General features: G+C 36.9%; 1 protein-coding gene and 1 pseudogene across 2 annotated transcripts; one reads left to right on the forward strand and one right to left on the reverse strand.

Annotated features, from left to right (window-relative positions):
• Window positions 1-172: 172 nt before the first annotated feature.
• On the forward strand, window positions 173-1,063 carry LOC125186640 (annotated as a pseudogene).
• A 4,651-nt stretch (window positions 1,064-5,714) lies between these two features.
• On the reverse strand, window positions 5,715-7,921 carry LOC125201833. 2 transcript variants are annotated; one of them, XM_048100097.1, is made up of 10 exons: window positions 7,614-7,921; window positions 7,468-7,542; window positions 7,321-7,379; window positions 7,094-7,229; window positions 6,918-7,014; window positions 6,682-6,847; window positions 6,524-6,613; window positions 6,300-6,454; window positions 6,162-6,228; window positions 5,715-6,059 (listed from the first exon to the last, which is right to left on the reverse strand). In XM_048100097.1, exons 1-10 carry the CDS (start codon window positions 7,864-7,866, stop codon window positions 5,955-5,957), a joined length of 1,203 nt encoding a protein of 400 aa, XP_047956054.1. In that variant the 5' UTR covers window positions 7,867-7,921; the 3' UTR covers window positions 5,715-5,954. The 2 variants fall into 2 exon arrangements, with proteins under 2 accessions (XP_047956054.1, XP_047956052.1); XM_048100095.1 differs by having other exon boundaries at window positions 6,127-6,228.
• Between the last annotated feature and the right edge of the window lie 4,326 nt (window positions 7,922-12,247).

Below are 12,247 nucleotides of genomic sequence, written 5' to 3' on the forward strand. Positions count from 1 at the left end.
CTTGCTCGACGCATATAGTAACAGACAAGAAGCAAAATGCATGATACCAACAAGCTCCAATTTCGATGCATGCACTTTTCATGATCAAAGTAGTAATCCCATTAACCACAACTAATTTATAACATAAGACCGATCCAATCTGCAGAAAACTAAGAATTTGCATATGGAGAAAATGTCTATTACCTCTGCAGACACAAGTTGGGCCAACAGTATCTCCCCCTTCGCCTTCTTCTCAGTATATGGCGTAGCTATTGCTATTGCTATTGCTTTTGCCATCACCTCGCTGTTACTTGTATACTTCTTTTCTTCCTCCAAAACCCATCCTATATACCTAATAGACTCCTGCTGCCACCTACCACCTCCTAATCTTCGCGCCACAGCAGCTAACTACATAGAACACTTTGAACTATGTGCTGCACATGAGAGAGAAGCTATCGACTTCTAAACCAAGATGATCAAAAGATCAGGTATTGGTTGTGAGGCATGTCTTCCTGTTTCAATACATCAAATCCCACCTGATAAATCTATCAGCTGCACCCAAGAAGAAACAGAAACAGTTCTTTTCACGGTTGTGAAAGACCTCCTCAGCAAGCAAAGTATCAACCACAAAAGCGTTGACATTCTAGTAACCAACTGTAGCATCTTCTGCCCCACACCATCCATTACAGCTATGATCGTAAACAAGTTTGGGTTCAGAAGCAATATCAAGAGTGTTAGCCTCAGTGGAATGGGTGGGATGCAGTGCTGGCCTTGTGGCCATTGATTTAGCGAAAGATCTTTTGAGAGTACAAGGAAACTCACTGGCTTGGTTCTCAGCATGGAAGCAGTGACCCCTAGCGGCAACACTTCATCTTCTTCTGTTTGGTACGAGTTGAGCTATCTGGAGGCGAAAGGCAGGATTAGAAAGGGTGACCGGGTGTGGCAAATCACATTTGGTAGTGGCTTCAAATGCAATAGCACTGTTTCGGAATGCATATCCGAACTCGATCATAACATCCGAAATGCTTGGTCAAGTAGCATATATTTGTACCCAATTCAGATCCCTGATGTAACAGATCACTAATGAGCCCTTGATGCCTGCTAATCTTTTAAACTTGCAATGTTTCATTATTCATAGATGCAACATCAATAGAGATTAGAAACACCAGAACACCTTACGGAAACTAAAAGTCTGATAGACAATTAATTCTAAGATGTTTTATCAAGCATACTATCTTGGAATTAATGTATCATAAGATATTTATCAAGTCATTACAAGTCAAATGTACATTGTACAAGCATTGGGTGCTCTAGAGCAAGACACTTAAGAACTTTCCCTTTGCCATCTAACCTAGTGCTCCCAAAAGTTTTATGCACACACACGCACATATACACACACACCCACACACACTAGTTGACCTGGCATCGCTCTCTGAAAACGTTATTTTAGCAATTTATAGTTCTGCAGGCATTAGACACACGCTAGCATCTAATATCCATATGCAAAACAATCACACAGGTGCATATTTGTACATACACAGTTGTGCACAAATCAATATGTAATGGTGCATAGTTTACTGTACTTGGTCCAGAATCTATCTTATACCACAGATGCATGAGAGAGATTCTGAATGGATCAGTGTCAATTTTAGTTATTGGACTTGATGCAATTATAACATACTGTACCAAAATTTGTGATAGTTACAGATGCTAAAAGAAACAGAACTACGCTGTGCTGTGTGGAGCAGTGTCAATTCTGCTTATTGAACTTAAGCACATGCCCTTTCAGTAACTATAGACAAATAGCAACAAAGGGAAGGGCCAGGCCGCCAAGTAGTGCAATTCACTCTTTGTTTTAGACACAATTTTGATACTCTCATCGGCATTGAGTTTTGAAATACCTTTCATGCTGGCATTACTAAAAAGGATGTGTTGTGAAAGTTGATCAGTTTCACAACTACAAAGTAAATAAAGTATGACTATAATAACTGTAATGTACAAACAAGCCATTCTATTATGCAGAAACAGTTAGAAGTATCACCAAAAGATGGAATCTGATATTTATTCCAACATGGTGTAAATCCTAATATATAAAGTTAATCGCCGGTTAAGCTTGCTTTTTAGCTTCTTACTGGAACCCAATTAAGCCTACAAAATCAACTTTTTATCATATATTACCTGTGAAAACTCCATAACGGCAAACTGGAAGACTGTGTTAGGGATACAACCGCAAAATGTAGACTCTATATGCTTAATGGAGTTTCATCCGGGGTGCTCCAATATACTACTCCCTCCGTCCCACATAATTCGACCAGTATTCCATTTCGGGTCGTCTCACATTATTTGTCCCACTTCACTTTTACTATTTTTGGTAGTGGACCCCATATTACACTAACTCATTCCTTCTCACATTTTATTATAAAACTAATATTTTAAAAGTAAGACGCATATCACACCAACTTTTTCAACTCACTTTCCATTAGATTTCTTAAAACTCGTGCCGGATCAAAGTGTCCCAAATTATCAGGACGGAGGGAGTAGTATTCAAGGGAGAAACACTAGCCAACATAAATAAGATATTCCAAAACAATTACTATTGCATACTAGATAATTGGTTCCAAGGTTTTCTTGAAAAAAAACACAGTAGAAGAAAATACCGGTAATGCTGAAAATTAATTTTCATGAGCAGAACATAAACTAAATGGAAAAGTCTATAATTGCTACAATGAATTCCAAGAGACATTGGTTCCTAAAGTTAGCATATTTTAAGCTACATTTATTTGGAAGATCATATGCCCCTAAATACAACTTGTATATCAGACTGACGTTAGACCAAGTGTCTTAGATAAAATAAGCCATGGAGCCTTAAGATCTGATGATTCAACTAAGATATTAAAACTAGAGAGTTCTGCAAAAGATTTAAATTTAAGAATAAGAAACGATCTCCTTATTAATTTTAAAATAGTTACAAACTTAGGTGTTTCTGTTAACATTCTCAATTATATGGTTTCTTATGCTTTGGGGCTTTGTAGTTATTACAAGGGAAATTCCATTTATCATCTCGAGATAAAAGCCAAGGGTCAACGTGTCTTCTTTTAGCTACATCCCGGAATGTCAGTTTTAGTACAACACGACTTATAATGCTCACATTGCTAACTATAATTAGATGATAAATGATAGACATTAGATCTTCAAATCAAGGGTTGAATCATTCAATTTCATTACAGTGAAAATAAATGTCAATTAAGGTATTTCTGTTAATTAACAATAAATTAATTATAATTAACTTTTTAGAAATATCTCAAAACTTTTAATGCATATAACTATCTCATTTAATTATTTTTTCATACAACATATATCAAATTGAAGAAAATTTTATAAGGATTCTAACAAGATTTTACTTGCATATGTTCTGATGTCAAAATTTGAAAAAAATCTTGAATTTTCATATTTTTCAATAAGCAATTTAATATCAACACAACTATCATAATATGCCAACATAATACGTATAAAATGTGAATTCATAATTGTGTTGACAAACTCAAGACATCGTATTCATATGTTTAATACACTATATTGACAGTTTGATCTAAACCCTAAATTCAGTACTTCTTCTTATCTTTTTAAATTTAAATAATAATTAAATGAAATTTCACATGAAAAATTTTAGACCAGTAGATCTCTAAAGATCTTATGAGTTATGACCTCTTATTAGTTATAGTTAGCAATTTAGAGAGAGTTCACTACTTAAAAGTTAAAAATAGCTTAAAATGTCAGTGTTAGTTTCTGACATCATTTCCAAATTTTAATACTCCTCCAGTCCTATAAAAATATGGTCATTTGAAATTGTACGAGAATTAAAGCACAATTAATAAAGTAATAGAGAGATAAAGAGAAGGATAGTTAAAGTAGTGTTAGTGGATAGTGAGACCCACATTATTATTAGTGTTTAGTGAGTTGAAATGATGAGTCATGGTGGTATAAGTTGTAAATAAATTGATGTATATGGGTAATGAGTTGAGGGCAACTTTCCTTAAATGTAAATGCTCATATTTTTATAGGACAAACGAAAATGAAAAGTGCACATATTTTTATAGGACTGAGGAAGTAGTCTTTTTCTCTTTCTTGGCGGTCTCTACATCTATTCTAATACTCCTTCTGTCCCATAAAAATAGGGACTTTGGGGATGACAAAAGTTTTAATGAAATTGATAAAGTAAGAGAGAGAGAGATAGAAAGAAAAAGTGATTTAAGTATTGTTAGCGGAAATATAACCTACCTCATAAGAGATAAAAACATGCCAAAAATGGAAATGAGTGGGATTATTGGACCCAAGTTGCTTGACCAATTACTTACTGTAAGTGTCCCGATTGACACTTGTCGCTCCACTCAGATTGTGAGCTTGAGCTGTTGGATTCGGGGTGTGCTTCTTTTGTGAGGGTACTTACCCGATGAATCTTGCTCTCTCTCAATTTGGTATGTTCACTTTTCTGAGTTCTCTCTCTAGCAGCTAGGGATTTCACTCTCTCTCGCTTCTCTCTATGGTCACTCTCTGGTTGATATTGAGTGTTCTGACTGGTGCAATCACTAGCAGAGGCAACCTCTTCGGTTACCTTGTGAAATCCTACCCTAGATCTGACTATTCTGGTCCGATCAGTTGAGTTGGAGGTTATTCCTCGGTGGCGTTCTGACCGTTCTTGTGAGAGTTCTCTTGTGTATACTTGAAGGTTCCAGAGTTGGTCGTGGTGTCTAGTAGTTGGTGAAACTTGCGGGTTTCTTGTTCTAGTGTTGCCCACGGTGCTCTCTTTGGGTAAATTGGTTGAGATTAGAGGAAGTTGTTGCGTGCAACCTGAGCCACCGTTCCTTAATCTTTGATTTGCATGGAGTTTCTTGTTTGTCTTTACTCGTTCCTCTTAGGATTGATTATCTTGCCTACTAATCACCTTTAGTGTGCAGGTAGTTGCAAGGGGTGAATGGCTTGGAGTCAGAACCGGTCAAGGTGTCTGATTAGTGCTAGGGTGCTATACCTTGTAACTGGTTATTTGTAACTTTCGTATCTTGTTGCTACTTTTGATTATATTTGGTCTGTTCTTGAGAGATTAACCATCTCTCTTATGGTGTAATCAAAAGAGGTCTCGGTATCCTACATTATTTTTGTGGGCAGTCCAAAATGAAAAAAGAAGACTATTTTTGTGGGACGAAGGGAGTATGATTCTATCGCTATAAACACAGTGACTCTTCCTTCCTTCTCCCCCATCTCTCTAAAAATGATAGAACAAGAACATCATTACGAGTACTCTCTTCAATTTCCGCCCCCAGCATGCAACATTTATAAAGCGTCCGGCATCAGCGATCCCCCGCTGGATGGGGGCTTGTCCCTTACTAGTTCCGTCACCGAAAAAAAGTTAGTGGAATGCGGGTCCACTTTATAAATTGGTTGTATAATAAAAATGTGAGTATAATGAGTTAGTGGAAAGTGGAGTCCACTTACCAAAAATGAAAAAAGTAAATGTGGACATTATGTTATGGACTGACCAAAATAGCAAATATGGACATTATTTTGTGTATGGATGGTGTACGTGTTTTATTAATTTTCATGATTTAAAATGCCTACAGGCTTAAATTGTAAAACCTCAACTGTTTACTGTTGAGAATTTGTTGTGCCTATATATGGCAACACAAGAAACTTTCCTTTATCACATCCGATCGTATCACTTGAGAACTGCATGTTTATGCTCATTATTAATTGTGCCTTGTGCAGAGGGGGAGGAAGCAAAACGGAGGTTAGAAGAAACAGAAAATGGAGGAGAAGATTGATGTAGTGACACCATTATCCTTGTTTTTTTAGGAATGTACTAATTGACAACTTAAATAGTCTGATGTAATAGGCATTTGAATTGTAACTTGATTCCAGTGTGGTGGATCACGCTTGTTTCTGCGGAATATAAGCTCTACCCTTTATGCTTACTAAACTTGTTAAGTGGTTCTTCCTCCCAAGAGACATCGACGAGAGGAAGCTGATATTCGTTGGGTTTGAGGGCCAAAGCAAAGTCTGGCAACGTTGGAGCTGTCTCCATTATTCTACAACATCCAGGGAAACAATCAATGTTCTGAGCTATGAGTATGAAGGTATGCGAGTTGAGCTTACTTTTCGTGAGAGAAGAGATCCCTGTTGATTCGCACCTTGCTCGAAGTATCCTTGGGAATCTTTTCAGACAGAAACTTGATAGTTCCCCAAAGGGGAGGGTTCCTGAGAGATTGAGATGAGTAGAAATGCAGTATATATTTAAGAAGAGTGGTATTAGTTAAGTAATCAAGTACCTTGATACAGGAACAGATAAGTTAAAAGCTTCAGCAGTTCTCTTGCTCTCTCTGAGATACTCGTCCGCTGCTTGTAGAGCAGCAACAGCCATTCCATGAGACTTCTCAGTATTTCCCTCATCAAGAATCAAGCCATGATAGTAGTAAGCAGCAGCCTACATGGATCTTAGATTATAACTTTGTTGAACATGGCTTACTATATAAAAAGCACAAGAAAGAGATACCTTAGCTTCAATATATTTCCACTTGACAAATAGCCTATGCTTTTCTCCCCAACCATTTGCTAGTGGAAGGTTCATGATGTTATCTTGAGCCTATATACATGACACAGTAATTAACACAGATTGGTGAGCATTAAACTGGTAATGGAAAGATAAAACACCTGCTGCCAGTACTTGACCATCTCACATGCCAGTCTCCTTTTGACTGCCAATGTTGCCTTGCTATTCTCAATTGCAAGCCCAAGTTGGATGTCCACACCCTGGCCAAGTGCTTGGAGGCAAAGTGCTCGTAGAACTCCTTCAGCTAGGTCCACGGGAAGATTTCTCCTTGGCACATAAATAATTACGAGAGTGTGAGTGCGAATGTGATGATTTTAATAGCTAACTTATAATTTACCTCAGTTCAATCGGCAAATGTGGAAGAACATGTCTAACACCACAATCAAGATATCCTGCTGCCTTCAAGAATATGTCAACAGCAGATCTTCTGTTCTCTGTTGGAAAATGATAGAAATTTCATTTCTTCTTAATAACAATGCAAATAAGTATGTTGGTATTCATTGAAAGACTAACCTTCTGATACCTTTGGCTGAAACCCATCAGTGGAAGTTCGTGGAAGAAGCAACAAATTGGCTTGCGATAATAATAGCGTCGCCATAAAGTGAAGAACCGATAATACTTCGTACCAAGCGCTATACATTGCGGTTTCCTGGAGATATGGTAATGGATAATGAGAAGGGAATAATTAATCTTGCTAATTCTAATTATGGAATGGACACAAGTAGAAGGTGCAGATGGACCTCCAGTTCATCCTCTTGATTAACCCAGGAAAATTGTACTTTGTGTTGCAATGGACTGCCTGCATAGCATAGCATAGTTGAACAAATTAGTAGGGTAAGAAATAATAGTACTACAAGTTAAGAGGATTTGTCAATATGATCAGTTACCATCTTTAACCAACCCCAAAAGGACTGGCAGATATTCTTCGAGCGCCTTAAGAAGATCACGCAATATGGATCTTCCTGCAAGCAACAATATTAACTTGAGAGAGAGAGAGAGAATGATAACACTGAAACAAGAATACGAAAAATACCATGCTGACTGGCTGTTCTTCTTCTGGTTCTTGTAATAGTTGGAGCTTCATGCCCTGCCATAACTACTATTCTGTTTCTAAGAGCTGAGAGGCGTTCGACTGAACTTTTAGTTACATTATTTCCCAGTGACTGAGCAAAGTTCACGGCTTTAGGGATGCGTAGGCCTGGAACAAACACAGAAACCTCCCCGATGTTTGCTGGCCGTCTCCTGTTCTCACCTATGTCTTTCGTTGTTGATACAAAGCATCCCATTTCCTAATTACAAACCAACAAATACATGTGAAGTTTATACTAATATTATGGAGAGGAAAGAAACATCAAAATGCAATTGGAGAGGTCAATAAAGAGAGACTAACTCAATAAATGACTACAACAAGCAAAGCAGTTGGAAAACTCACGTGTAGAGCCAGATAATGCCAAACGGTAAAATTAATGACGGCAGATAAAAATCATACATACATAGCTTAGTCAACTACTCAAATTTCATACCCAAATTGAGGCCAGAGCAGGAGAAAAGTACTGACAGGAAAAGCATGAACTCTCGTGCTTGCTTTTTTTTTTTTTTTTTCACACCTGCATTTGCTTACAACTCTTAAACACCACCGTTCTTGCTTTTTGCAATTTTTCTCATTGTCCTAAGTATTTTTTTAATTGACATTGCAATTAAAATACAGCTGATGGCTTGATGATAAGCGATACGATTTTTGGGAATAAATAAAAGAGTTAACTTCATTAAGGGTTCACGGATTAATAAAAATATTAGTAGTGCTCCATAAATTAAATTATCGTTATATATATGAGCTACTTTTTCATTTTTTTTTTACTTTTTTCAGAGCCAAAATGCCCCTATATGGTATTCTAGTCTTTATATCCCTTCGTTAATCATTTAAATAGCACATTAGTTTATCCATAATTTATAAAATTATTTAGTACTTTATTCCTCTTTTAGTATGCAAACCCCACATTCTACCGACTTTTTATACTCACAATCCAATATAAAACTAATACTTTAAATGGGTCTCACATTCCACTCAATTTCTCCTTTTATTTTTTTTTATAAAGTCAAATAATTTCTCAAAAGTCGTGCCGAGTCAAAAGGGTTCTTTAAATCGTGGACGGAGGGAGTACGAAAATACGGCATGAGATAACATTTAAACCACCCTTATATCACCATATACATATCATTGAAAAGAAAGGAGTTTAAATAATAGAGCCTGCCTAGTTTGCATACTTCTTCAACTCGACTTTCCATTCCGGCTATAAAATAGCGTGCAAGAAAAACACTTTAAAGAACATAACATGCGAAACAAAATAAAAGACTTTAAGAAAATAATTCATTTAAAGAAACAAAGCACGTATCTTATATGATATTCATTTACCGTTCGATCTTATTTTTTTGGAAATTCTAAATTTTTTTGGTGATTGTTGGACGCCGTCTTCATCTTCCTTCGATATTTTGCCGCTGCCCAAGACGTCGCGGGCGATGTCGGCCGGCTATTCACAGCTTCCACTCAACACGTTAATTACTTCGGCCCAAAACATACAGTAATTGATGCAACAAATTCCCTTATTCCTTTTTACTTAATTTGGCCCAAGTAAGCAAATTAGACACTCAATCCTTTAATCAATCCCATCGGCCCAAAAGAAACAAATACTCCCAACCCCAAATTCACAAAATGAGGACCATTGGTCCCCCTACCTCTCACCGTCGCCCAGCACAGCAGCTGCGCCATCTTCTCTCTATCTTACATCCGCCACCACCGCTCTCTGGCTGCCTGGTTCGCATCACCGTCAAATCTAGCGCTGATGTCCCTCCTTCGTGAAGTGGCATCAGCCGCCGTCTCCTCTTCTCTCTCTTTCGTTCACTGCCAACGGGATTAGCGTCATCGCAGTCGCGCTGCTATTTTTTCTCGCTGGCATTGTCGACTGCTGCCCGTCGTTCCCAGCCCCTTACCACCGTTGTTGCTGCTGTCGTCGTGCTGCTGTTTGCCCTCTGCTGCAGCTTGAGTTCGTGTGGGTTCGCGGGACATAACTGCTGCTGTTTGGCAATTGCAGCCGCGAACGAATTTCGTGGATTGAACTTCTAGTCTTGATTGAAAAACAGCTCCTTTCATTCTCTGTGTTCTCTCTTCTACTTTTTTATATTTGGACGTGAATTGTGAAGTGAAGGAGTTGTGATCATGAAAAGAAACTGGAAATTTGTGTGTGAAAGTTGTCAGGCATTTAACAAGAAGTACTAATAGGGATTTAAATTTGACAATTGAATTTGTGTCCTTTTATTTGCAGATTGTTGAATCAGGAGAAGAACAGGCGCCACTCTGAGGAGGAAAATTTGGGCTTAAAACAAGAAAATATTTGAAGCAATATACTATTAAGTATTTGATGAGTTCACATAAATTATAAATTGATGTTCTTCTGTTAGGCTCAAATAAACGGCTATCAGGAAAAAAGAATTGGGCTAGCGAAAATAAAATAATTGTTAGGCCCAAAAGATTGTCATTTGATTTGGACAAGCATAAATATAAAGGAAATTTCTCTTGCTCGACAATAAAAATTTAGTAGTCGAAAATAATTAAGGATTTAATGAATGAAAAAAAAATCAGCTTGAAAAAAAAATTCAAACTTCTTTTGAGAATAACTAAAGGATAGAAAAAGTCGGGTGTTATGAATTCATCTAAAATTTTGGTTCTGATCCAATTAAAATATACCAACAATTGATTAAATAATACTACCTCCGTCCACGAAAATTCATCCTTGTTTGACCGGGCACGGGTTTTAAGAAATGTAATGGAAAATGAGTTGAAAAAGTTAGTGGATTGTGGGTCCTACTTTTATATATTAGTTTAATAATAAAATGTGAGTAGGAATGAGTTAGTGGAATATGAGGTCCACTACTAAAAATGGTAAAAGTGAAATGGGACAAATTTTGGGGGACGGACGGAAATGGAAAAATGGGACAAATTTTCGTGGACGGAGATAATATGATTTGTGGCTGTGGCGTGACTGTCTATTGGCCTGGATAAGTTTTTGTGGTTGTGACGTGGCTGTTCCGGGGCTATTGTCCACCACTGTGGACACTCTAACGTTGCATGCATGGTTTTCAAAGCTGCAACCTAAAGTGAAAAGTTTTGATCATGAATTTGTACGCTGATTCCTTTAAAACAATACAAACTGCAAAATTATGCTATGTGATGATGTTAACCTCATAAACAATCGGATTGATTTTTTTTTATAGATAAGAATTTCCAAATATTTTAAAAGATAATAATTTCCATTTCCAACTGGATAACGTCGTGACCATCTCATGCAATACTAAATTTGTAATACTGTGTTGGGGGTTTGCTTAAACTCTAACCCACACAAGGTGCTTTTAATTTAAAAAAATGAATTTAATTTATAATATAGTATAGCTACTTAATAACAGAGAATAATTTTTTTTGAAATAAGTAGAAATTTTAATAATCAATCCTTTTCGATTAGTAAAAATTTGACTTTATCAGTAATTTTTTTTTGGAAAGAATTGAATCAATTATTTAAGACTAAAATTCAAATTTGGTCATTTACATTTACTCTAAATTTTTTTTTTTTGGTTATTTACATCAATTTTGTTACCTTTTGGTCCCAAACAATATGTTCTGTTAACCTTTTTCCGTAAAACTTAACGGTCAAACGTTAATTGACCAAATTAATCTTAATTATCAATGTAACAGCCCGAATTTCTAGGGTATAATAAATACGACAACTGCTACTTAGACGAACTTAAAGGCGACAAGAATGAAGACTAGGGTTTCATTTAAAGAGATTTGACCAAGTGTTTAATGAACTATTAAGGCAAAAGTCAACGGCTTAATCACGAAAATCAGGATTTAATAGATAACATAGGCTAAGCTCAAAAGTCAAGGGTTTATTGTAACTCCAACAAAACGCAATATTTCACAATATTCCAATCTGAAGATATAAGTTCAAACCAACCAAAGATAAATAGTTTCAAAAATTCAGCGGAACCAATCCAAGAGAAAGCGGAGCCATGTATGAAGACACGACTACACTTAAAGTTCCAATAATCCATTTTATTCGATTCAACTGTCTCAACACCACCGACCGCCCGTCGCCGCTCAACCTGCACATAGGGAAAACACATGCAGGGCTGAGTATTTTAAACATACTCAGTGGACTCATGCCAAAACGTTTTATAGTTATGCCACCCTTACCATAGTGAACTCGAGGTTTAGCATTTAATTTAAAAGATAGCATCGAGTATCACAAAAATATTTCATGGACTAGCCAGTCAAACAATACCTCCCATTTTCTCATCAATCAACAATATCATGGTGCGACGAAGTGTGACCAGACTTTCGCCCACGAGACCAGCCGACTAGCAAGGATGGCTCCCGATCTCCCGTGTACACTAGCCTGATAGGTTTTGCAGCCCTACTCATACCCGAATTCGTTTATATAGCCCTATAGCCTAATGGAGCGCACTCTCAAACTAGGCATCAGTTGATGCACTTTTTATTTGCACTATAAATACCTGCAAGTATACAGAGTAGGTATAGTATAGCAAAAGGTTAGTACCGGGTATCGAACACGGGGAAGATGTACACAAAGTGTCTATCTTCTACTAGAACTCAAT

The sequence above is a fragment of the Salvia hispanica genome, chromosome 1, assembly GCF_023119035.1.
Source record: "Salvia hispanica cultivar TCC Black 2014 chromosome 1, UniMelb_Shisp_WGS_1.0, whole genome shotgun sequence".
In the NCBI taxonomy this organism is placed as follows: domain Eukaryota; kingdom Viridiplantae; phylum Streptophyta; class Magnoliopsida; order Lamiales; family Lamiaceae; genus Salvia; species Salvia hispanica.

What these genes read in the sequence shown, in the direction of transcription:
- LOC125201833 (XM_048100095.1), bottom strand. Translation starts at nt 7,866, where the DNA reads ATGGGATGCTTTGTATCAACAACGAAAGACATAGGTGAGAACAGGAGA. An exon ending in ATCAAGAGGATGAACTGGAG is followed by an intron (nt 7,230 to 7,320) that starts GTCCATCTGCAC and finishes CCATATCTCCAG; the next exon opens with GAAACCGCAATGTATAGCGC. An exon ending in GATCTCTTCTCTCACGAAAA is followed by an intron (nt 6,060 to 6,126) that starts GTAAGCTCAACT and finishes TGGATGTTGTAG; the next exon opens with AATAATGGAGACAGCTCCAA.